Source organism: Pongo pygmaeus, chromosome 4 (genome assembly GCF_028885625.2).
Source record: "Pongo pygmaeus isolate AG05252 chromosome 4, NHGRI_mPonPyg2-v2.0_pri, whole genome shotgun sequence".
NCBI classification, from domain to species: Eukaryota; Metazoa; Chordata; class Mammalia; order Primates; family Hominidae; genus Pongo; species Pongo pygmaeus.
The window spans coordinates 14,715,245-14,741,982 of NC_072377.2; the positions used below are offsets into that span (position 1 = coordinate 14,715,245).

At 43.9% G+C, this 26,738-nt stretch overlaps 1 protein-coding gene across 8 annotated transcripts in view; it reads left to right on the plus strand.

Annotated features, from left to right (window-relative positions):
- Window positions 1–26,738, plus strand: part of TRIO (trio Rho guanine nucleotide exchange factor) — a 371,165-nt gene that overhangs the window by 197,672 nt on the left and 146,755 nt on the right. For all 8 annotated transcript variants that reach the window (XM_063664670.1, XM_054489144.2, XM_054489145.2 and 5 more), the window contains exons 12-16: window positions 16,322–16,491; window positions 17,495–17,669; window positions 21,871–22,066; window positions 22,785–22,951; window positions 25,046–25,165. In XM_063664670.1, coding sequence (XP_063520740.1) covers window positions 16,322–16,491; window positions 17,495–17,669; window positions 21,871–22,066; window positions 22,785–22,951; window positions 25,046–25,165 — 828 coding nt within the window. The remainder of the gene's footprint in view (window positions 1–16,321; window positions 16,492–17,494; window positions 17,670–21,870; window positions 22,067–22,784; window positions 22,952–25,045; window positions 25,166–26,738) is intronic.

Consider the following 26,738-nt stretch of genomic DNA (forward strand, 5'->3'; position numbering starts at 1 on the left):
TGCAAGGAGGTGATACCTAAATGAATGACCAGAAGAACATGCTTCTGCTTTTGTGTGTCTCCTACATTTTAGACATTTGTTTGTTTCTCTTGGTAGCCTTTAAGTTCCTTGAAGCCCAGGACCATGTCTCACTTACCTTTCTGTTTCCACTAACTAGTCTACCTCCTGGAATTGGCAGATACTCAGTGAAAGCCTGTGAAATAAGTGATGTCTATTTCTGGCACATTATTCTGAGATTTAATGATAGATTTAGTGATTGAATGAGATTTCCATTTTCAAATACAGCAAAAGCATAACTATTTTCATTCATTCATATTCATTCAACTTCATTTTCAAAATTTGGTCCTCAGTTAACTGATAATTACCTTTGAAATGTGTGGGTTATTTGAGGCAACCAGGTGGTGACATTGAGCTCTCAGCCAGAGTTTGTTTCTGAAATTGATTCAATTCCATTGCATTGATTTTTGTTCTCAGAAGCCAAGGTTTCCCAGGAAAAATCATTCCCACTTGAATTGGGCTGTGATTCTTGCCGGGTTTAAGTAAAGGAAGCCTCTTGGTTCTGTTTCTGCAAACTTACACACTGAACTGGGACAAGTTTTTGTTTTGAGTAATGGCTGGGAAAAGAGGAACCTTTCATTTTATTCAGAAGTCAAAAACAAAGGCCTCCCAGCCACCTGGAGATGTTTTGTTGCAGACACCAGCCTGGCTCTGTCTTTATGCCTAACAATTGAGCATCCAGTCTTCTTTGTGCTGGGACCATTGCTCAGCTCTGCAAGGGGAGAAGAGGGAGAAGGCCAGAGCTGCCAGGCTTCTTGCACTGGGGCCGGGGGAGGGGTCCTGGGAAGCAGGTGCGCTCTGGCTTCTTGGTGTGTGAGGCTCTCGGAGCTGCCTCTCCTGTGACCCTCAGGTCCTCACCGAGTTTGCTCCAGGAGTATATTGAAAACATACCCAGTGCTCTCTCAAGCACCCACTGCTTAGAGGACCCAGATTTCTTTTCCTTCTTTCCCTTGCAGAGCTGGAGACTGCATCAGGCATCTGGTGTTTAAACTAAACAGGAAAACTGACTAAAGGTCCACAGTGCTCATTGTGTAGACTAGCTGCCCTCTGATGGGTGCTCTGAATATCAGTGGTTCCAGTGCAGAGCCTGTCACTAAGCAGGCCTGACTTCCTCCTTGGGGGCTTTCCCATGGGAGGTGTGGCTTTTTGCTCTACATGGAAATGACTCTCCGCAGCCACAGAACACAGTCGTTTTCTGAATTATCCCAGTCTCTCATGCGCCCTGGATTCCTCCAGATGCCTTATATCTCTTGTGCAAAGTTGTCTAAAATTTGGTTCCCAGCTTCCAAGCCTTTCCTTTTGGCCTTCCTGGAAGTATTTTTGTTGATGAGTCGCCTGTCTTTATTCTCTAAAATGATTTGTTTTTTGTTTCTTTCATTCCTATTTCCACCCCACATACATACACATGCTTCTTAACTTAGGGGGTTACATGCTAATAAATCTATTGTTGAAAATGCACTAATACTATCGCAAAGATGAAAATTCACAGGTTGAACCGTTGTAAGTCCATATGCTCCTCGACTTACATGTGTGATGGAGTTATGCCCAAATAAGTCCATCGTTAAGTTGAAAAATCAAAATCAAACCATCTTAGGTTGAGGACCGTTTGTTTGTACCTCCAAAGATGTCATATCTTTAAACATACTCCCTAGCTTTTCGTTTTACTTTTTATTTTGAAGTAATTATAGAATCACAGAAAGTTGTAAAAAAAAAGAGAGAAATGGGCGAGGAGGTCCTGTGCATCTTCACCAAGCCTCCCACAGTGGTAGCATCTTGCATAACCTCAGTACACAATCAAACCAGGACACTGACTTTGCTGCAGCCCACAGGGCTTATTCACTTTCCGCGAGGTTTAGATGTGTATGTGTGCCCATGTGTATGTGTGTGTTTAGTCCTGTGCAATTGTATCAAGTATAGATTTGTGTAACCACCATCACTTTCAAGATACAGAACCATACAGAATTTTCCCATAATCAAAAGGTTCCCTGCGCTGGCTTCCTTCAGTCATATCTAACCCCTGCTCCATCTCTAACCCCTGGCAACCACTTATCTGTTCTTCTCTGCTTCTATTATTTTGTTATTTCTAAAATGTTACATAAATGGAGTCATGCAGCATGTAACTTTTTGAGATGGCTTTATTTTAACTCAGCATAATTCCTTTGATACACCCACTTTGTTGCATGTATCCATAGTAGTTCCTTCCTCTTTATTACTGAGTAGTATTTCACGGTCTGGATATATCACAGTTTATTTAACTATTTGTCCATTGGGGACATTTGAGTTATTTTCAGTTTTTGGCTATTACAGGGAAATATACAGAAATTATGAACAATCCTGTCTGGGTTTTTGCATGAACATGGTTTTCATTTCTTTGGAATAAATGCCCAGGAGTGCATTTGCTGGGTCCTTTGGTAAGCACACGTTTAGTTTTTAAAAGACACTGCCAAACTATTTTCCAGAATGAGTGTACCATGGTACTTTACCACCAGAAATGTATGAGTGATCTTCAGCTTTTCAGCATATCGCAAGTCCAGGATTGCTTTAAGCTTGTCAGTGAGAATAGTTAAAATCCAGCATGTGATATTTTAGAGTAGAAAGTTCACCGTGTATGATCAAGCCTCAGTAATTTTTGTTTAATATGAATTATTTAGCTGCACTCGTTAGTGCATTAAATTCTCTCTATATGCTCTTACACATTTGATTTCTTTAATTTATTTTTCTGACATGGGTACGAATGAGTAATTAAATATGTCCACCAGCCAGTGAAAGCAAGAGGAAACTAACAGCCTAGGACTGTCGCCTGCATCATCAGCCCCTGTGTGACTGAGCATTAGATTTGACCTTGGCATCACTTGGCATCTACTGGCATAGCATTATGTCTTTACATAGACTGTAGTATCTAGTGTGGCATACTGATTTTAAAAAACAGGTGGTCTTCCCATTGGTGGGAATATCCAAAAAAATAGATCTAATCAATTATGTCTTTCTATAAAAATGTAATCTTTATTGAAATAATTGAGAAAATATAGTATAACAAACACACCCCCCTAAATTTGCTGAGTGATCTGGGATAAGTTACTGTGTAGTACCTCAACTTCCTTAGCTACAATATAGGAATAATACAATCTCTAAGGAATGTGAGACAAATTAAATTACACATGGAAAGCACCTCAGAATGCTTTTCTTAGAGTAGCTGCTGGCCAATGTTCTTTTTTTCCTGTCTCGACCCTGATTGTAACTTACCGATATAGATAAAATAATACAGACTTTAAGGGACAAAGATACAAATGTCTAGGTATAATGTTGTCTCTACCTCATTAACCTTTGAGCAACAGTAACTGCTTAATCTACTTCCTGTCTTCCTCCGAGTAATAACCTCACTCTGATCCTGTTCTTAACATCAAAACCAAAAGCCTTTCGTGGGATATACACAACCCTGTCCATCTCCAGCTGCTGCCCCTCGGAGCAGAGTAGACTGCTGGGAAAAACCCTTACCCATGGTTCCATTCATATTGGCAAAAATCATTTTGTACGCATCACTAAGTACAAAGTATTTAGATCTTACATCCCAGCTAAAATTTCAACAGAAATAAGTGATTTTTTTTCCTCCAAATAAACATGTATAAAGCATTCATACTGGCCAGTGGGAAGAGAGTGATATTATAATATTATCTGAAAGGAAAGTCCTTTTATCAGAATAACTTAAAACACTAAATTTTTTTCTGTAAGATGATGTAAAATTGTGGTTTAAATTTATACAATTTTTATTTGTTAACATCGGATCAGTATTTTCAAGTAGAGAAAAGTTTTATGCCAACAGAGAGCTTAGAAGTTATTGTGGAAGATCATGCAGCGCTGATATACCTGACACATCATAGTCACCGAGTAGATGATTATCGGGTGAAGGAATTAACAATATATTATCTTCATTTGTAACGCAGTTTTTCAGTAGGGATTGATTGAAAATATAAGACTGCCCACTGACTTCAGATTTTATAGTTTCTTGCTGAGGGTCATTTCTAAATGGAGGGTTGTAAATGTCTGCTTTAATTAGCTGTTTGTCAGTAGGACTTGATTAATGTAATGTAAAAGGTGAGGCACTTCAACACAAGGTCAAGAGACAAAGTGTTAAGGCCTTAAAATGCCCAATTGGAAATAGGTGTACATGAATAGCCCTGTTTTTTTTGAGACATAGTCTCACTCTGTCGCCCAGGCTGGAGTGCAGTGGTGTGATCTTGGCTCACTGCAACCTCTGTCTCCCAGGTTCAAGCAGTTCTCCTGCCTCAGCCTCCCAAGTAGCTGGGATTATAGGCGCGCGCCACCATTTTAGTAGAGACAGGGTTTCACCACGTTGGCCAGGCTGGCCTCAGACTCCTGACCTCAAGTGATCCACCCACCTCAGCTTCCCAAAGTGCTGGGATTATGGGCATGAGCCACTGTGCCCAGCCCTGTTTACTTGTTAAATTTCTGTTTTAAAGGGCATTTTATGATTCTTTATTTCTTATTTTGATACTCAGCTTCATAAACTAAATATTTTATTATCAAAGGACCACAAGTCTTTGGTTCAGTGAGGAAAGAGGTAAACTTACCTGAATGTATTTTCGTATGTATTTCTGACACGTTTGTACTGATCTTCGTTGTTCTTATTGAATAGGTAGAGAGATTGGCCAACTATGTATTAGCTAGAGTTTTGCCAGGACAGCTTAAAAGCTCCAGATAAGCCAGGCTTGGAGAGACTGGTAAGGCTTTTTGGGTTTTGTTATCATTTGTTTGTTTTCCCTTCCATTTGTTGAAGTACAAAATTCGGAACCAGAAGATCAAGGAAGGGTTGAGCGTTCTGCTTGGGAGCTGTGATGTTGATGGACGACAAGCAGAAAGCAGACCCCATCATCTCTCACTTTACCTCTTGCTTTCCTCGAGGGGACCACTCTCCAGACCTAGGCCAGAAGAAGCAAAAGCCCCAAATGGTGAAGGCTTTGTAAGGAAAGACTTATTTAATCTAAGCGCGTTCAAGCCTCTGTTCTAGGACAAATTAGATCCCTGGGTACCAAAAGAACTTGATAATTATATCACCATATTGAGCATATCAGTCCAAGCAACTGTGGGAAAGTGGGGGGATGCCAGAAGCTGAAAACGCACTTGTGCTTTTTAAAGAAGGTGGATTTCATGCATTACTCAGAGTGAGGTTAATCCTAGGCAGAGTTCTAGAGACAATTTTTAAACTGCTGGTCAGGAAAAGTGAATGAACAAGTTATAACGTGTTAACTTTATTTTGTTCTCTACTAGGTTTCTGGCTTGAGGAAGGACATGTGGTGGAATTAGTGGGTGGGCATTTGACCAGGGCTTTCAACATTTAATTTGTAGACAAGAAGGGAAAATATGGGCTGTCTCTTAGTTACTAGAATTAGACTGTTGAATGGCTATAATAAAAGAATCAACCAAGGGTGCTAGCACGAGACCAAAACTCTCCTCATCCTCCCACACTGATCTCCAGGTAGAAGATGGCAGGAGGCAAGCTTCTGATAGTAAGACAGTCTGCATACCCCACAGGTCAGTAAGGAAGTCACGTCCAGTCTAGAGCCACAGTTAGATCAGACATGCTGACTGACAAAGGTAGTGATGGGCGATGATGGACCAGTCATCTCAGGTGGACCCGAGGTCCTGCAGAACAGACTAGTTTAATCCCTGATGTCACCTCCTGTAGGGGAGAAGAGTGCAGTCTTGCCTTTTAACTGACTCCACATAACCTATTCAGAACTTTTATGTCTGTATGTGACATCTGGAGAGACTACTCATCCCAATTCAGGCATCCGGAAAGCTACTTTGCTGTGTTAAGCGCTGTTTTTCTTAAAAATGGGCAAATTTCCAGCGTATAGCAAGGACAGGCTTAGTGCCATAGCTGAAATAATTGTTATTACATTAAAAGCTTTGCAAGTGAGACTGTCAGTGCAGAGGTTGGTGAGTGGATGGCGTCAGCAGTGCTGGAGGGAGTTTCCAGCATCATGTTGCAGGTGTCTGTTCTCATGCAGAAAGCCTGTGAGTGGTTGAATTGGTTTGGAAGGTGTGCATATCAAATCTAGACAAGGGCCTGTCAGATATGTCAGATGCTAGAATTCAGATCCCAACAGATCTCAGCACCAAATCAATCACAGAAAGTTTCATTAATCAGTTTTAATATATGAGTGTTTTGAATCAGTACAGAGTAAGAGTCACAGGTGGCAACAGCATGTGTTTAATGAAGAAATGGGCTTACATATGTTATTTGATGGAGTGCACAGTGCTGTCATTCCCCCAAATAACTCCTTCCACTGCGGTGACCGAGGGAAGTCATCGTCCTGCTTTCTGGCTGCTGTTTGGATCACATGGGTATTGTGTTCGATTGTCCAGCCCCTGTGTGGTTTTGTTTTGCTTAATGAATATCAAATCAATTTAATGTGTCCCTACTGGGCAAAACTGACTTGAGGAGTGTGAGAGTAATAAAAACAGGATATATTCCAGAATGATTATCTAGTAAGAACATGCCCTGGAAGCTATAGTTATAATATCCTCGAACAGATTACACTGGTTATTTATACACTCTTTAGACTTCTTAGTGCTCAACAGTTGATGAAATATCATTTTTGGGGAGTCATGCTTGTGTTTAATTTTCACTAAGGACTGGCCACAGTTCTGTTTATTTCTACTAAAAACATCTCCTTGGCAAGGAAAATGCCCTTTCCATTTTCCTGCTTGTGTGCGTGTGCGTCTGTATGTACGTGCTCATGCACGTGAGGATGTGTTTTTCCTGCATGTATATGTGTATGCACGCATATCAGCATGTTTTTCCTGCGTGTATATGCGTGTGCATGCACATCAGCCTGTGTGCTTTTCCTGCATATGTGTACACAAACATGCACGTGAACCTGTTTTTCCTGTGTATGTGTGTGTACGCACATGAGCATGTGTGGTTTTCCTGCATGTTTGTGTGTACGCACGTGAGCATGTGTTTTTCCTGTGTGTATGTGTGTACGCACGTGAGCATGTTTTTCCTGTGTGTATATGTGTGTGCACGCACATGAGCATGTGTGTTTTTCCTGTGTGTTTATGTGTGTACGCACGTGAGCATGTTTTCCTGTGTGTATGTGTGTGAACGCACATGAGCATGTGTGTTTTTCCTGCATGTTTGTGGCTGTGCACGCACATGAGCATGTGTTTTTCCTGCGTGTTTGTGGGTGTGCACGCACATGAGCATGTGTGTTTTTCCTGCGTGTTTATGTGTGTACGCATGTGAGCATGTTTTCCTGTGTGTATGTGTGTGCACGCACATGAGCATGTGTTTTTCCTGCGTGTTTGTGGGTGTGTACGCACATGAGCATGTGTGTTTTTCCTGCGTGTTTGTGGGTGTGTATGCACATGAGCATGTGTTTTTCCTGCGTGTTTGTGGGTGTGTATGCACGTGAGCATGTGTGTGTTTTACCCTATTATTCCATATCTCTTTCCTTGCTCTTTTTTTTTTTAAATGTTAAAGACTTTTACTTTCAGACTATTTTAGAGGAGTCATTTCATTAAACCTTTTGGAATCCCACTGAAGCCGCAGGGCCCAAGGTTAAGCTGTGTTCTTCCCTTAGGAAGAGCAGTCGTGGCGACTGCTGTCTTTAGTACATTACCAGGAAGTTTCCAAGTGGCAGTTCTACAAGATGAGCCTTTGAAGAAGCCAATCCTGTTTTCCATTTTTGCTTTCAACATACGAGTTGAACTTTTACCTTTCTCCATTTAATATAAACCAAAATCCGTCTTTTAAAAAAATGTTTATTTTTAACTTTTATTTTAGGTTCAGGGGCACATGTGCAGGTTTGTTACATAGATAAACTCATGTCACAGGGGGTTGGTGTACAGATTATTTCTTCACCAAGGTGCTAAGCATAGTACCCAATAGGTATTTTTTCTGATCCTTTTCCTCCTCCCAGCCTCCACCTTCAAGTAGGTCGTAGTGTCTGTTGTTCCTCTCTTTGTGTCCATGTATTCTCATTGTTTAGCTCACACTTGTGAGAACATGGGTAGTTGGTTTTCTGTTCGTGCTTTAGTTTGCTAAGGATAACGGCCTCCAGCTCTGTCTATGTTGTTGCAAAGGACACGATATCCTTCTTTTTTATGACTGCATAGTATACTCTGAAAGGGGAGAGTGTTGGGAGGAGAGTGAGCTGGTGTCAAAGGAGCTCCAGGTCATGCTCTGCCTGAAAAGTTCAAGAAATAAAATGTCACCCTAAGGAAAGGCAGGCAGGCTGCGGGAACATGGGCACTATCTGCAGGTACTTGAAGACTTGTCACGGCAAAGAGGAATTATGCTTTGGCCAACCGCAGTGAGAGACTATGGCTGCTCTCCAAATGACCTGAGGGTGAGGGAGCAGCATTTCCCAAACTTGACACCCCTGGGTAACAACGTTTGTTGAAGAGAGTGTCTTACCTTGCGGGGATGTTGGGCAATGGAAAGAAAATAAATTCCCAAAGTCAAATTCTTCTGTTAGACTTGATACTATTTGGTTAGTTTAAGTCCATGTTGTTCCCTCTGTGAGCTTTGGCCCCAGGTTAGTCACGTCCATCTTCTGTCCTACTTGGGTGTCATTGCCACATCTCCTGTGCCTCATCTGTACTCAGTCTCGCACCTCTGCGGGGCATCCACCCTCTGGTGCTGGAGTGTCCACGCACTGTCCCATCTTAACGTGCATAGCTGCCCTGAATATGCCCCTGTGTTTCTTCTGCTTTTTCCTCCTTTCTTACATGTAATACATTTGCATGGATAATTACTTCATGATGCTAACTTTGATTTGCCCTCTTTTCCTCCCTACCTCCACCCCATACATCCTTCATAAATTTTCTTTGATCATATTAAGGCGGCGGTCCCCAGGGACCGGTTTTGTGGAAGACGATTTTTCCACAGACCAGCGGTGTTGGTGAGGGCAGGGATGGTTTTAGGGTGAAACTGATCTGCCTCAGATCATCAGGCGTTAGTTAGATTCTCATCCCATAAGGAGTGCACAACCTGGATTCCTCGCATGCACGATTCACAGTCGGGTTCGCACTCCTGTGAGAATCTGATGCCGCTGCTGATCTGACAGGAAGCTGAACTCAGGTGTTAATGCCCGCTCACCTGCTGCTCACCTCCCACTGTGCAGCCCAGCTCCTAACAAGCCACGGACCAACTGGTCCACAGCCCACACATTGGTGACCCCTGTATTAAGGGATCTTTTACTCCACCTACCCAAGAATGAAAAGGTGCTTCCCGAATTCATACTCTTTGTTATCAGGGCAGCAGGCATGTGGACCCACAGTACAGTTCGTCATTTCAGACAGAGGAACGTGCTGCACATGGATGAGGCAGTTCCGTTTTTATCCCTGGTTTTTATACCTGAAACTGAGTCACATTTTATGTGCATAGTGGTTGTCCTCTGAGATTCCGCCTGCAAGTTGCCATTGAAACTCCTGCTTCTGCTTCTGACTTGCAGCAGCTCTGGGAAGCTATGGCTTTCATACTTCCCCTGCTGGCCCTATGGCTCGCCCATTCCCACAAGTACCCAGATGATTGTCTTTGTCAAAAACAAGAGTAGGGAGACAGATACCAATGGCAACAGCTTCTGTTCACCAAGTGCTTGTAGAAGTTGAATACTTCACACGTGGATTCTCACTCTGGCTTCCCAGTTAGAGAAGATGCATATAGTAAAATGCTTTCATTTCATACAGGAGAAAACTGAAGATAGAGTGCTCCAAGAATTTCCCAAGGCCACACATGGGATAAGGACCCCAGGAGATGTGTTGGGCCCCTCCTTCCATACTCCACCTCCAGATGGACACTGATTTTAGCCTGGGTTCAAACTGCATAAGCGTGTACCTCACTGGGGAGCACAGAGAGGTTGCAGCTGCAACAGTTGCCAGCTTAGGGCCCTGATCCTACTTTCGACTTAACTGGAGGCTTGGTCCTTTCCTAGGGTCCCCCACCCTAGCCAGGTCCTCTACCCTAGCCAGGTCCTCTAGGCGTCCTCTGTGGCAGGGTCTCCCTTTCCAGGTAGTGAGGAGGGGCCTTTTCATCTCAAAGCTAGCTTTTCAAGGGGATTTCTTCCAGCAGAGCTGTGAGGCCCATAGAGGCTTGTGGGAGGCTTCCCACATCTTAATCACTTGGGTTTTCAGCACAGAATTTCACGTCCCTTCCTAGTCATCCTTCTGTGTGGATCCCGGTCCATGAGCCAGGTCCTGTACACACCTGCAGCCCACTTGTGGGCTGAGTTCAGGTCCTCTTCCACCCAGCCCTCTGGCCTGCAGATCCCCCTGGGCACCTCTCAGCACTACAGATGGCCAGCAATAGCTCTGATGGCCTCCAGGGGGCAGCCTTGCCTAACCCTGTGGCTGCCAGACCTGCTCGTGTTTTTCAGTAGAATCCAGACTTCGGTGAACTTCCATAGGACACAACTCTCTTGCTGCTGGGCAAAGATTTATCTTTTTATTATAAATTTGCAGCATGCCCAGAAGTACAATTTTTTCCCTTAGGAAGTTTATGGTAAGAATTTTATAGGCATCCTAGAGGTTTTTTCTCATTTCTTTATTCAGGGATATTTTAGACATCACATATACCATTTTAAAAACTCAAAAACAGACTTTCCTTGAGTGATGTTTCTTTATGATGTGCGCGCATTCATCCCCAGTCGATATTAGAAGTGACCTTTATCTAAGACTTTTTTCTCCAAATTGAATGAGAATATTTCCTGTAGAACCAGACAGAAAAATTCCGAAGGGGCAAATATTTTAAATGGTTAAAATCTAGCTTTGCTCCTTCTGCCTCATTTAGTTTGGTCCTTTTTTAATGTCATGATACCAGGATCAGTTCCTTCGCGGTCTCCTCAGTACCCGCACTGGTTTCACCGGCCAGCGGGAGGATGAGCACATCCAGTGTGCAGTAAAATATCCAGGAAGTTGCGGGGAATACACTAGTTTTTGTTTTTTTTTTTTTAACTACCAGGTGGAAGGGAAAACGTTTGACCCCTAAAGATTCATGGCACTTCCCCTAGAATTGAGAGGAAGTGATTTCTATAGACTCTAACAGACTAACTCTAGCACGTTTTCCTTATACTGTACTATTTTTAGGAGTAAAAAGATTTAAATGTGGGATGATGTTAAGTTTACTAGACCAAGTGATGTATTTTGAACAATTGGTAGGAGCCCGAACGTGTTTGAAAAATATCTAGAGAAAGAAGATTTTAAAACTGTGATTTTTCTTATTATGAGAAGAGTTTTTCTTAGAACAAAAGCAGTAACAGTGGCTAGCATTTACTTATTTCTTCACTCTGCGTTGTCTTCTCATTGAAACTTCTAAGCAACTTTTTTTTTTTTTTTTGAGACTGAGTCGCCCAGGCTGGAGTGCAGTGGCATGATCTCAGTTCACTGCACCCTCTGCCTCCAAATTCAAGCGATTCTCCTGCCTCAGCCTCCCAAGTAGCTGGGACTACATGCGTGTGCCACCACACCCAGCTATTTTTTTGTAATTTTAGTAGAGACAGGGTTTCACTATATTGGCCAGGCTGGTCTCAAACTCCTGACCTCAGGTGTTCTGCCTGCCTCGACCTCTGAGTGCTGGGAAATACAGGCGTGAGCCACCACACCCAACTCCAAGCAACTTTTTGAGGTGGGCATTGTTACCATGCCCATTTTATAGATGAGAAAACAGCTGGATCCAGGTAACTTGTCAAAAGTTACACCCTAGGAAGTGTTAAGTCAATGCTTGAACCCAAGCAGTCTGGCTTCGCAACCTACACTCTTAGTCATTATCGTCTATTACCTCTTATGAGAAGTGTTTGATTTGAATGATCGTTTATGGAAGAAGCACTAATAGTAACTCTTAGGCTGTTGCAGTGGCGTTATATAGAAGCACAGCCATGCATTGTGCATCCGGCCAGTTCCAAGTCATTTTTCATCTTCACCAGAGTATAAAAATGAGACTTGGTAAAATGGTTTTGTATCTTAAATGGTATTTTTGGTAGTATTTGCTGGGGAAGAGGAATTTTGCAGAGGTCCCCACCCAAACGGCCAGCCTGCCCCTCTTCCGTACCACAAGTTGGGTCCTTGAGTGAGGCCTCACAGTGAGTCAGGAGACAGGCTGCTGATCTCCCAGTTCAGGGCCCAGACATCCCCGAGCCTCGGCTGGCAGGGCTTCAGGGAGAGGGCCAGCGGTGCTGGGGGCCTGACCCCTACTGTCTGAGCAGGGCTGGGAGGGTGGTTGGGACACCTGTATTTCAGGGCCCTGTTATGAGGTGTGTCCTGTCCAGGGTATGCACATTCTCTGCTGCTGCCTTGATTAATTTTATTCTGTTTTGCTGATTTTGCTGTTTTTCTAGTAGGCTTTTTTTAAAAAAAGTTTTTGTTTTCTCAACAGATTTAAAAGAAGAGATACTAATTTCTATTAGTGGCGTAAGAACCTAGCTAAAGGGGAGTGCAGCTACAACCAGAGGCCACCATTGGCTCCTGCCAGCAGGGGACCTGGTTTCTCAGTGCCCAAAAGGGCAGCTTGTCACCGAGTGAGCCGGACGCCCTCCTGCCGCGCTGCAGGTTCAATATTTGGGTCAGAGTTGGCTCCTTTACCTTTATTTTCAGCTGCATTTCTTCCAGTGTGATTGGACTGAGAGAAGAGCAATGGGCTGCAGGATTGTAGAGTGTCAGCTGTTTTCTGAGGACCTTTTTCAGGTGTACATTTGCTTAAATCATTCACTTCTGCTCCAAGTTTGAACATTAAGTGCAGAGGCAGCACCATCGCTAGCGTCTTGGCAATGGGACAGAATAATAAGTTGACTATGCAGAGTCCCCTGTTGATTCCTTAAGTGTTCTCCATTTTTTGTCCATTGATTAGTACTATAGTTATCACAGGCGGGGGACCCGGGAATACTCCATTTCCTAGGTCCCATTGGACAGTAACAAGGGAGGGGGCAGCTTCAGTGAAGCAAATGTATTCAGGCAGAAGATACAGTTGAGATTTTTGAGAGAAAGGAGTGAAATAAATGGTTTATTTTCTTCGTGAGCAGAATCAATGCAGTTGCACAGCACCGCTTTTTCATCAGTGTCCAACTGAGGAGAGGAATTGGAGGATGGGAGGCTGCAGTGGCTCCATGCGACTCAAAGGGTTTGCTTTGGGAGTGAGTGGGCACCCTCTGTGTGTGGCCAGTTGCCCACCCCACCCCACCCCACCACCTGCATGTGGAAGGCAGGTTACCATCTTAAGTAGAAATGTCCGTGGATTGGATAATGTCATGGATGTTTTTGATTAAATATGTTGACTCTTTGATGAAACATTACAGCCTTGTTCTGGTAAATGGTTAGTTATAGCTCATTGCAGCCAAGTTGGCACATACTTGGTTTCTTTGAGCAGATCTTGCCTGTTCAGTTAATTTAAGTCCATCCTTATAACCAGGGTAATAATTTTGTCCAGAGCGTTGCTGTTGACGTGAAGCCCTCTGCTGTGTCCTCTTTCATCTGCTCCTTGTAGCGACACCTTTAGGTGGAATTGGTATTCCTAGGATCCCTGTTTTAGCAAACTGAGTCTCTGAGAAATTAAGTGATCTCTTAGGTCACACAGCTAATGCTTTGTAAAGCATTTCCTAAATCCAGATCTCCTTACTCTAAATCTTATAGTACTGTTACTACTATACCATGTGACTTGGCAACTTAGAATGTTTTTCATGGGAAATATTAGTGCAAATTGGAAGAGTCCTTCATGCTATGATCTTTCCTATTTATAAATGCAGCTGCCATGTTCATGAGAATTTAGAGGAAAACAAAAGAACAAGAAAGCATCTTATTGATGATAGACCCTTTATAGATGGTGCAGAGCATCAGTTCAAATTTGATGAATTGGTGAGTGGCATTTTCATGTGGAATTAAATATTGATGCCAACTGTGGCTGAGTATTCTTTCTGATACCAGCTTTTGGGCCTAGTACTTCATCACCTGGGGCTTCTCTTCCTTAATTTGTAAAATGAAAATTTTGAAGTAGCCTATCTCTAAAACTGCATTGATTAAAATTCTTGAACTGTATGAGATTTGATAACTTAGACACAAAGAATAGGTAGATAATATGAGAAAAGTTAACAAATGTTTTATTTACTTTAGTATTTTCAGTAAAATTAATTCTTAGGACCCTGGGTAACAGGACTGAAAAATAACTTCTTTGCCAGCACTTTTCTTATTTTAAAATTGGCCTGCTATATTTTAAATGTGTATTGACCTGCAAATAACAATAAAAGTATATTTTATGTATGTAAATATTGCTCAGTGAACAAATTGTAGTATGGAATTGATACTAAGATTTTCTGTGTTAAAAATGGAAGTCAGTTTCTCTGTGCATATTTCAGAGAAACAAAGTCATCTGGTAATAGTGTGTTTTTAAAGATATGTTTGACAGCAAAAGAACACTTAAAAGCTTAGCTTGGATTTGCCATCATTAGTAATTAGGGAATTGGAAATTGAAACCATAGTGAGATGTACCACTCATTTAGAATGGCTTAAGTTAAAAAGACTGACCACATCAGTTATTGGTGAGGAAGTGGAGAAGTTGAAACTCTTATACACTGCTGGTGGGAAGGTAAAAATGATACACCACTTTGGAAAAGCTTGGCAGTTTCTTAAGAAGTTAAGCATACACCTGCCATATGATCCAGCCATTCTACACCTAGGTATTTATCTAAAAGAAAGGAAATCATAAGTTCATACAGAGGCTGTGCCCAAATGTTCATAGCAGCTTTATTTGTAGTGGCTCCAAACTGGAAATAACCGAGATGTCCACCAGCAGATGAAGGGATAAATTGTGGTTGCACACATACAGGGACTGCTATTCGACAGCAAAAAGGAATGAACTCTTGATACACACAGTAGTGTGGATAAATCTCAGGGTAATTATGCTGAATGAAAGAAGCTGGACAGAAAAAAAAAGAGTACATACTGGCCCATTCCAGTTCTAGAAATTATTTTAGAAAATGCAAGGTAATCTCCGGCGGCTGAGAGCAGATGAGTGCCAGGGAGGGAGCATGACAGAGGGCATCAGCCAGCTTTGAGGTGAGGGAGAGGCTCACGGTGAACTGGGCGTAGACAAATGTCAGAACTCACATTGGACACTTTACATTTGTGCAGCTTATAGTATGTCAGTTAGTCCTCAGTAAAGCCGTTTTGTAAAAAGCTTGGCTTGGAAACAGAAGACCACATGCACACACAGTTTCTTTCTGCAAGTACAGTTTTGACTTATGAGTCTTGAGGCAGCAGGCGTTGGACAGGGTGTCAAGTGGGAGGTCCCGACTTGCCCCAGGTCACCAGCTGAGCCGGCTGTCCCCACTAGACATACAGAAGATGTGTGAGCTGACTCTTAGTCCCTGAGGAGGCTGAAAGCATTTTCTCTACATACAAACCACTGCCAAGCCACCAGGGCCCACTTAGTGTAATTAATTGTCTTTTTCGATTCCATGAATAGTACCCCAGAGATCTGTAGGAGTTAATGGACTTTCAGGAAAGTAGGCTCTGCTCCCCGGCTCCGCTCCCACCAGGCCCAAAGTCGTTCTTGCCACTCTCATTCCAGGGTGTCTTTGCTCATCTAGGTCTCCAGCAGCCTGTTTTATGGTGGTGGCAGTGGAGGTGTCTGCGTCTTTTCAGCATGCACACTCTTTCCGTTGAAGGCCCGAACTGTTGGCAGCCTGACCGTGGGGCCTGGGCTAGTGCCGTCACCTGCCTAGCTCCACACCCTGGTCCCTGGCCAGGCTCGGTGGTGAATTCCTTTCACCACATTGTGCACTTCCTTCTGTGTGCTTCCGGGGGAAATCGGTGGTTTAATAATGAAAAATTGAAATAAAAGTGTCCACCTGCTAAGTAAGAGCCCGAGAACATGTCAGCAGATGTTTCTGCGAACTGAGGGTCTTTTCTTATGTCTACTGCACTCTGGATTGAGTCTCGGGAGAATGGGAAAGAGCAGCTTCCCTTCCCTTTCCTTTTTCTCTTTTGTGACAGTGCTGCCCGCCGTTTGCCTGTTTATTTTCCTCCCTGCGGCGGTGGCATGCTGCTTTTGTTGTGCATGTGTTCCGCTGGCAGTGGGACTGGATGCCCCTCCCTCCCATCCTTCCTTCCTTCCCTCTGGAGCGGTCTGTCACCAGTCCCCTCCCAAGGCAAGTCACACACTGTCTCCGCTGAGGCCCCTTGGACACACCGGGTGGCCCACCTGGTGGTGCAGCCAGGCCGGCCGGCCTCACCCACCTCTCCCATTCCCCAGCTGTGGACGTGGCTGGAGGAGCTGCAGAAGGAGCTGCTGGACGACGTGTATGCCGAGTCGGTGGAGGCTGTGCAGGACCTCATCAAGCGCTTCGGCCAGCAGCAGCAGACCACCCTGCAGGTGACTGTCAACGTGATCAAGGAAGGGGAGGACCTCATCCAGCAGCTCAGGTGGGCCTCACCCCTCTCCTGGTCTGAACAGATTCTGAAACCCTGCCTGTGACTCCCCTTCCCCTTTTACTCTTGTGAGTGGTCAGCTCTGATTCTCTGTCCAGCTGAGTGCAGACCAAGTAGTGTCTGTGAAGGCAAAGGAAAGAGAAACGGCTCTCTCCTCTCTTTTCCCTTCCCTTCTCTCCCTCCTTACAGTTTAACTTCATAATAGTTTTCATTATAACATTGACTAATAAACCGCATAATTTAATTTTAATATTTTCTCTTAACATCCAACTAGTAATTATTGACACTTCTTTATAAACCAGATTAATGTGAGCTTCCGAGGACTGCGCCCTCAGGCTGGTCTAGAGCAGAGCAGTATTCACCTCCCAACGTCCAGATTCAGTCAGGCCTGCATGGGGCGGACGCCCACCCGCAAATGCTCTTCAAAGCAGGATATGGAGGCAGAGCCAGGATTGGTTTTGTTTCCTCTGGAAGCAAATTTTTTTTATTGGGTCAGGGGGACCATTTAACCCCCTACTGTATCACTCAGGAAAATTTATCAAATCGTTGACTGATAACTTTACGTGACGTTCACTTTGCTGAGAGAGGCAGGCGGCAGTTACTTAATAAAGGCTTAATTGATTGCATTGAAGGTTAACCTCTCATGTCCAATATGACTCTGTCGTTTATACTAACCAGGTATCATCCATTTTTTACTTAAGAAGAAAAGTGGCTAAAAATACAACTCTAAAGTAATTTCCTATAATTATTAGCCTTCTTACCGAGTGATTTCAGAAAATGCCAGAGAAATTCTTCAGTGTATCCTCAGATTCAGCAGGATTGCCCTGAGGAGGAAGCCTAATATTGTTTTGCAGGGGAGCAGCCCGTTCCATTTTCTGAGACAAGCAGTGCAGCTTCCTGCCAGCTTTCTTCCTCTGAAGATTTGCGTGGCCAGATCTGGTATCTGACAATGTGTGACTTTCTCATCCAATTCCTGTTCCTCTGTGTGCTCTCACAGGGACTCTGCCATCTCCAGTAACAAGACCCCCCACAACAGCTCCATCAACCACATCGAGACGGTGCTGCAGCAGCTGGACGAGGCGCAGTCGCAGATGGAGGAGCTCTTCCAGGAACGCAAGATCAAGCTGGAGCTCTTCCTGCAGCTGCGCATCTTCGAGAGGGACGCCATCGACGTGAGTGTTCCGTGGCTGGCGCCTGCCTGCCTATGGGAGCCCTTGGCTTCCTCCACAGCACCGGCGACCTCTTGTCTCTGCCCCACTGAGGTCCTGTGTCCTCACCCACACCCCCACCCTCTGCACCAGGAGGGGGTGTGGGAAGGAGAGAGGGTCCCTGGAGGCTGGAATTGGATCATCCCTGGGAGGCTAGGGGATGCTCAGCCCTGGGCCCTAATGTTGGAAACTATAGAGCAGGCAGCTCGCGTGGCAGGAGCAGAGCACAGCAAGCGCTGAGCGGAACAGAAGGAAGCCAGCACAGCTTTCTCTCGGCCTTGGGGTGTTTAAACCTTGATTGGGTCGCACACAGCACTCCCTTGTCCTCAGCTTAGGCACAGGCATCGGCTTTAGGCAGCAAGTCTTCCTCTCTTCCTCCCTGTCGTCTTCTCATCCTTCCCCCTCTCCTCCTGTCCTCACCCTCCCCTTTTCTCTCTCTCTCCATCTTTTGTCTCTCCTACCTTTTCTCTTCCTTGCTTCCTCCCTTTCTCTTTCCATCTTTCTCTCTCTTGCCCTTCTCTCTTCTAGAGTGGGAATAATCCTGACTTGTGGTCGTAGCATTTTAGGTAACAGAAAACCCAATTTCCCCTCCGAAGAGGTGTTCTTAGATTATCCATAATTCGTAACTAAACGTGGACTGTTGCACCTTATATGTGAACAGGAGAAAGAACTTACAGGTGTCTTTTATCTTTTTTCAACAAAAAGAGAGTGGTTCTGGGTTCTGTGCTTAGGAGGAGCTCTCTTCTTTGACACCGTGCGAGCAGAAGTCAGTCCAATCGCATGAGCGGGAATTTAACTGGGAAGGTGACGAAAGGAGCCTAAGCTCCCCTCAGCGGATGTGCCTACTCTCCTGGAGTCTGGCGGCTTCATACAGCTGGTGGCTGTGACAGCCCAAAGGCCTCCTCCACATACCTGTGGGCTGCCCTGTGGGTCCTCTGTGATGGACAGCTGTAGAGCACACCCTCTCAATATTTATTTCTTGTCTCTGGTTTAGAATTCATCAGCAGTCCTTGGCTGGGGATGGCAGGGCTGTGCGTAGCCTGCCCTCAGTCACCTCGGTACAGGAGGGACCTTCTGCCCGTAGTGGGCCGTGTGGCTTCCCCTGGGCTTGTCTATAGGCCTGCCCTGGGGAGTGGTTTTGGTTTGTGGTGCAAGGGCCAGACCAGCCCCGCGCAGGACTCTCCTGGGTGCCTTTGCTTGGCCACTTGTCTAAATCTCCGGCACTGTTTTCGTTAACAACAACAGACCTTCTTGGCTGTGCTCATTCTCATCGTTAGTGAATAACAAGAAGGGAGTCAAATCCTAAACATGTGGCATGGTGAAACCTGCTCAGATGCTCTCAAAGTCTTGACATTCAGATCCACGTGGAGCCATGCGGAAAAAAGGCACCTGCATGCCGGCCTCTGCCCCCTGAGGGCCTGCCATGTCCTCCCCAAGATAGCAGCACAGAATAAACGGGAGGCCAGCCAGGCGCACTCTCCTCTGTGACTTCAAATGACTCACTTTTGTAAAACTTAGCTGCATATTGAATATTTTCAACTAGGAAACACAAACCAACCAGAAGCATTAGTTGCAGTTTTTCTTCCAGGACATTTTGATACTTGAAAAAAAAAAATCGATTCATTTATCTTAATACTACTTTAAAGAGAAAAAATTTTTTAATATTTAAAAAATTGTCTTTATCGTAAGTATATGAAAGTACTTCCGCTTTCATTGAACCAGATTAGGAAACAAAAATATACATTTTTCCCCCAACAAAGCCACAAAATTACAAGTGCCCTAGTTAGAGTCAGCGTGCCAGAGCCTGAGGGAGTGCATCCTGAGCAGAGGAAGCTGTACCTGCAGCCCAGTCTCAGGCCAGCTTCAGATATGGTTCAGAAGCTGTTAGAAGATCACAGCCTGAGAATCTCTGTTCTCTTTAATCTTGAAAAATGAAAATCTGAGCAGTTCAGGCTTTGGCTGGGTTTCCTCTCTTATCCAGGAAGATGCCACATCTGACGGCCCATAGAGTATGGAGTTATGTCGATAGTAGAATTGATCTGTTACCTGGTTAATTTATTTTAAGTCCCTCATATCTCTTGTGTTTCAATTGGAGTAGCGTCTCCATCTCAGAAGTGGATGGAGGTCCAGTGTGGACAGTCCTCCTGTGGAGAAGGTGCATAGGATCCACGGAAAATGTCACTCCACTGAAGTGGGTGGTGTCATCATCTCTTGCAAGAAGCTTTTCCTGCTTCTTAGATTTTATAATTTTTTTTAAAGTTTATTACGGCTGGACGTGGTGGCTTACGCCTGTAATCCTAGCACTTTGGGAGGCCAAGGCGGGCAGATCACCTGAGGTTAGGAGTTCGAGACCAGCCTGGTCAACATGGTGAAACCCCATCTCTACTAAAAATACAAAAATTAGGCGTGGTGGTGTGCACCTGTAATCCCAGCTACTTGGGAGGCTGAGACAGGAGAATTGCTTGAACCCCCGGAGGCAGAGGTTGCAGTGAGGGGAGATTGCACCATTGCACTCCAGCCTGGGTGACAAGAGTGAAACTCCATCTCTGAATGAATGAATGTCTTCAAAGCTATACAGAAGTACAGAGGACAGTACAGTGGAACTACCGTGTGCCTGTCCCACAAATTCAGCGTGATTTTACCAGCCTGGTTAACCTTCTTTGGTTATGGCTGTGCTATAGTATTTTAGAGAAAATCATTGCCAGCTTATTCTTTCACTCCTAATGGCTTTTCTAAAAGATGAGGCCATTTTCTTACATCCCCACAATCAACTAAACATCTCCCCAATTTGACAGTCATTTCTTATTGTCATCGACTCCCAGTGTGTTCAGATTGATGTGGGTGCCTCAATTAGGAGGCACGTGAGGTTGGCTCTTGTGTTGAATGGTCAGTTTCTTAATCTAGAATTGTCCCTCCTTTGTCCTCCTCCTCCTCTTTTTTTCATGCCATCATTTGCTGAAATAACTAGATCGGTTGTCAAAGGAACCAGATCCCACATTCAGTGTTTGTTCACTTGTATTATTTTAGATTGTGTAACTTTTAGTTTCCCTGGCGTTTCCTCTAAACTTAGAAGTTAGATGCAAAGACCTGATTCTGGTTCTGTTTTTGTGCACGAGTCTTTGCGAGGTGGTGCATCGTAGTTCCCCATGCAAAGGCTGGGCTTATCTAATCCCACTTCCCTCGGGACCCTGAGGCCGGTTCAGGCACCATTATGCTGAGCCTTCTGTGGTCAAATCCCCTCAGCCTTTTTCTCACGAGTTTACTATGCGCTGATGATCATTGCTTATGAGAATGTGAGAACAATTTTCCAATTTTATTATTCTTTCTGCATTTAATAGCTAGATTCATCTATAAAGAGGAATTCTTCATTATGAAATGTTCTTTCTTAATTAAGTATCAATATTTAGGATAATGATTGGTTTTCTATCTACTTTTTTTTTTTTTTTTTTTTTTTTGTGAGACAGGGTCTCACTCTTGCCCATGCTGGAGTGTAATGGTGCCATCCCAGCTTACTGCAACCTCTGCCTCCCAGGTTCAAGCGATCCTCCTACCTCAGCCTCCCAAGTAGCTGGGACTACAGGTGCATGCCACCACGCCCAGCTAATTTTTGTATTTTTTGGTAGAGATGGGGTTTTGCCATGTTGGCCAAGCTGTTCTTGAACTCCTGACCTCAAGTGATCCGCCCACCTTGGCCTCCCAAAGTGCTGGGATTATAGGCGTGAGCCACCACCCCCACCTGATTTACTGTCTACTTCTAGTAGAGACCAAATATTTTTTCTTTTCTTTATTTTTGACTTTTAGCTTCTCTTACTATTTTTGAACACCATTAGGAATATTACTGGATTTTTGTATATATGATATATTTTACACAGTTTTGTTAATTTTTCTCTTTAGATACCCAAAGATAAAAATTATTTATCTTCTCTTTCAGTATCTTTGGCCATTGGGAACCCCTTCATCTGGCTTCTGTGTCCATTTATGTATTTATGTTTAATTTGCTTAAACAGCTTTATTGAGGTGTGATTTGTATACCACCAAACTCATGCATCTTAAGTGTTTGACGTCTCTGTCCTTTGGCAGAGAGACATCTCTTCCTTCCTTCAGAGTGAGAGGTGGTTGTGTATATATATTTTTTGTCTTGATCTTAAATACCTTCTTCTTTCAGATTATCTCAGACCTCGAGTCTTGGAATGATGAGCTTTCTCAGCAAATGAATGACTTCGATACAGAAGATCTCACGATCGCAGAGCAGCGCCTCCAGCACCATGCAGACAAAGCCTTGACCATGAACAACTTGACTTTTGACGTCATCCACCAAGGGCAAGATCTTCTGCAGTATGTCAATGAGGTCCAGGCCTCTGGTAAGAGGGCTTACTCCATCTGTGTCCGTTGTGATTTCCTCATGTCGTCATAGCAATTCAGCTTATTTCAGTGGGATGACTGCAAATTTTGTTAGTTCCTATGATAAAGGTATTATAGATACCTGTTCTTTAAAAGAATGTTTTGCATTTTTATGTAATACAGTAACATTTAACATGGTTAGAGTACTCACCTATGATATTCTCACATACTATTTTAAGTATCATGAACTTTAATTTTACACAATGATATGTTGTATCTCTGTAAATGAACTATAAATCCCAGGAAAACATTTTCACATTCTTTATTTTTTTTAGTTATATTTTACCAGCAGATGTCACTATAGGTTCAGAAATGTATTAGAAACTTAGCAACAACCTGCATACTGCATTATTCATTTTACACAAATTAAATGCTTACTATAGAGGAAACTGCATGTAACGAGGATAACAACAAAAAACCCTGAAATTCGCTCATTTGTAAAGAATGCTACACTTTCCTGGTTATCAGTGTGGGAGTAGAAACGGATGGGATGTGGATGTGGATTGATTGCCTATTCATCCTTTGACACACATTGCCCTCCTTGAAGTTGCCCTTCAGCATAATGGCTTGGCCCCCAGCTGGGCAGATCATTCACAAAAGCAGATTTTGTGCCCACCCTTTGAGAACAGAAGGTTGAAGTGCTAGCTGAATTCTAGGGTCTCCCTTTAATGTCCACAGGCGTGGAGCTGCTTTGTGATAGAGATGTAGATATGGCAACTCGGGTGCAGGACCTGCTGGAGTTTCTTCATGAAAAACAGCAGGAATTGGACTTAGCCGCAGAGCAGCATCGGAAACACCTGGAGCAGTGCGTGCAGCTGCGCCACCTGCAGGCAGAAGTGAAACAGGTGAGCAAACGACTGGATGCTTGGGGAGGCTGCGCTACAGATGCTTGATACCTCATCAACTTCCTGGAAATTCTGACCTGTAGCATTGGGAAGGATTGTGCCCGCTCAGAACACAGCTGTCCTGATATGTAAGATAATGTGCACATACACACACCCCCCATTACAGCCATCCCTAATGTGTGAAAAGGGAGCCAGTGGCCAGGACAGCTGGCTGGCTGTTCACCCAGCATGGGCAGCCCTTGAAGGTAACAGCCCTTGGCTTCTTTCAGTATTGATAGTCTGTCTCCTGCTTGAAACCCTGAGCATATTGCTTCTTCTATGAGTTTTTCTGCCCAGTACTGTTAGGATCTGGATTGTTTCTCAGACTCCAGATGCCTGGGGCATTTCTTGTGTTATCAGGATACTGTAATACCACATCCTGATGGCATGACAAAGTGAAAATGGGACATGGGGAAGGGATTGCTTTTGGCTCAGTGCCAGTGGGATTCTATGTATGGATATGACATTTTATTAACTGGCTTGATGGAGGGAGAGAAAAGCTTATGGTGCCCTGAAAGATGCAGAGAAAGCAAACAGAAAGTGAGTTTGGTTGGAGGGGACTTAAGATGCCTCTGGACCATGAGCAGGAGGTGGTGCAGGAGTAGATGGCGCTCACATCAGAGCAGGTAGACTCTTCAGTCAGAACTGTTGAAAAGAGCACCTTTCAGTCTCCTGCATGCCATCTGTAGTGTGGGTATTTTTACATATAAATAAGTGTTGTGACCTGCTAACAAAGCGCTCCTTCTTGCCAAAACACAAAAGAGTTTATTTAAGAAATTACAGAATAAATTAAGAAATAATTAAGAATTAAGTTACGGAATAATTAAGAAATTAAGAAATAATGGAATAAATAAATGTATCCCTTAGGATTCACCTTTGCCTATAACAGAGACTAAAAAATAGTGGCTTTGAAAAGGTGTTTTCCCCATGCGACAAGTCAGGATATAGAAGATTGCTGGTCTGCATTTAGTGGTCCCATGATACATTAGGCTGAGATCTTGGTGATGGCTGGCCTTTCCCTTCTGGTTGCCAAGTGGCTGTTGTAGCTCCAGCCATCACCTCCATATCCCAAGTGATCAGGAAGGGGAACACATAATGAGAAAGAGGCAGCCCCTCTATCAGAAAAGAAATATTTTCACAAACTTCCCCAGAGACTCCTGCTTTGCTTTCATTGGCTAGACTTGTACATTACTGTAGCCAAGCTGTAACAGGAGCTGAGAAGTGGTTTTATTGTTTAAGCCCTCTTCCAAAGTTGGGGTTTTACTTAGAAAACCCCAGCCACAGAAGTGGTTTTATTGTTTAAGGCCTCTCTCAAAGTTGGGGTTTAACTTAGTTGGAGTTTTTCTAAGTAAAGCCCCAACTTTGGGAGAGGGCTTAGACAATAAAAGTACTTCTGTGCTAAGTAAACGAGAGGGCAATAGGTATTATATAGGTTACTTGAGGTCTCTGCCACACCTAACTATCCAGAAGACCTCCCACAATCTGTGGTTTCCAGTGTCAGAATTTACTTCCTCTGTGTGTGTGTGCAGTTGAGAAGCTCATGGTTTGAACCTGATCATTGTAGCACAATGTTATTCATACCTTGGTTATTATGCCATTCAACACTGCAGTTAGATAGGAAAATGAGTTCGTGAAATAAATTAGTTCCCCCTTTTCAAACATTTGCCAGTTTTTCAGTCCTAAAAATGCTGGAAGGGAATGAAAAATGCTTTTCTTGATTATCAGGGAATTCTTGGTGTCAGTAGGTTTTCTAAAATGTGGCCCTTAATCTGTTTTGACTTGTGGACTAATATCAACAATCCACTGGACCCTCCACCTTTTCATTTCCCATTTGCTACTAAAAATAACAGAACTAATTAAAAAGATGCAGCACTTGCAGTCAGGTACCATGGAAGAACATCAGGCTGTTGCCAGGATTTTAGGATGATGAAGGCATCAGTGCTTGTACCTGCCTGGAACAGCTGGACTATCTTGCACGCTCGTATCTCACTCCTGGTGGTCCACAGGATTCTCTGGAAAGTCCACTGCTTGGAGTTATCCTGTATAATGTTTCAGGTGCTGGGTTGGATCCGCAACGGAGAGTCCATGTTAAATGCTGGACTTATCACAGCCAGCTCGTTACAAGAGGCAGAGCAGCTCCAGCGAGAGCACGAGCAGTTCCAGCATGCCATTGAGGTAAGGACGCTGGGCCTGTCTGTGTGTCGGCTCTTTCATTCCTCAGGACAAACATCCTGAATCGACCATGGGAACCACACGGGGCTGGATTGGTAAAGACGACTCAGAGGACCCAAATTGACAGTGCTTCTAAGTCTGCAGTTGATTGCAGGAGAGAGAACCAGTGTGGTGCCATGGCGAGGTGAGGGTTTGCATCCCAGCCAGGCAGCCTCGCTGCAAGGATCCCAAAGGTCTCGGAGGCCAGGGGGTTCCTGTTGTTCTCCTATTGTAGGAGCCCTGGCAAGATGCACTTTCTCTGATCTGGAACAGCTCAGAACCAAGGAGCCCACATTGCAGTCTCAGCTGAGGTTTTCTAATCTTGCTGGTCTCATAAGCACATTTCTGCTATGTTACCAATCTCAGCCAAGCAGAGGGCTCACCAAGACCAGGTGTATATCATGAATTCACTATCAGTCAGTAAACAATGCCGACAGCAAACCTCCTCAGATTCCTGCTTAAAAGCAGCCTTGTTCACCTTGACAAGGGTCACTGCCATGCCAGAACTGTCGCAAAATGACTTAGGCCAATTCCAGGCCTGATCCAATTCACCGTCAGCATGTGGACTAATTATTTTTATTTTTTTGGTATGGGTAGGGCACGTGGGTAATGGTTCTGATTGGTAGTGGCGAGGTAATGTCAAAGGAAAAAGAACATTTGATTACAGAGATGTTATCTCCTGCTCTGCTCACATACATGTTGTCAGCCAGAGAAGAAAGCTATAGAAGTTGCCACTAATTTATTCCTTGGATTAATTTATTGTCAACTGTTTGGTGCCACTGGACACGCATTAACACCTCTTCCTGAGGTGCAAACTCTGGGCATCTGTATACTGTGCCAAGGGATTTCTAGTACTTAAATTGCAAGTAATAAATCACTGTGTCTGGGTAAAGGATTAGAATATATTGTATATAGTGTTTTATGGGATCATTTGTATTTTTTCAGGCAAAATGAGAGGTTTTGCTACTGTTTAAAAAAAAATCTGTGTCCTTAGAGACCTGTGCTCTCTCTGACCACGCCCTCCCTTGGCTCTGTGGCCTCACTGGAGAGAAGCTGACCTCTCAGCCCATTCTGGCTGTTCTAGTGAAGACAGCTGAGCAAAATCCTACTGCATTTGCCATGCCATTTGCATAGATTTATCAGATGGCATGGACCTCCAGAGAACACAGTTGTTTCGTTCTTAGCTTTTTATTCGTTTTTTCTTTCCTTTTTAAAATCAATAGTTCTTGAAAACTTTTCACTGGAGTCCAGAGTTTAAGTTGCAAGTGAAAATAAAAAGCATTCACTCTGGCCACCCTTTCTCTACTTGTTCATTTGCTTCCAGCAGCTATTATGAGAAGGATCAACAGGAATAATAAACTTGGAACATTTCAACCGCTTCTTTGGCTGTTAAGTGTCTTTCCTGCTATTTCTCAGACTGAGAACCCTACAACCGAGACCTATTCTGGGAGGTCCTGATGAATTTTATCCTTCATTAGCTAATTTAAACATAGACCTAGTTGTTTCTGGGCATAAAACCTTTTTTGCTAAACTGTCT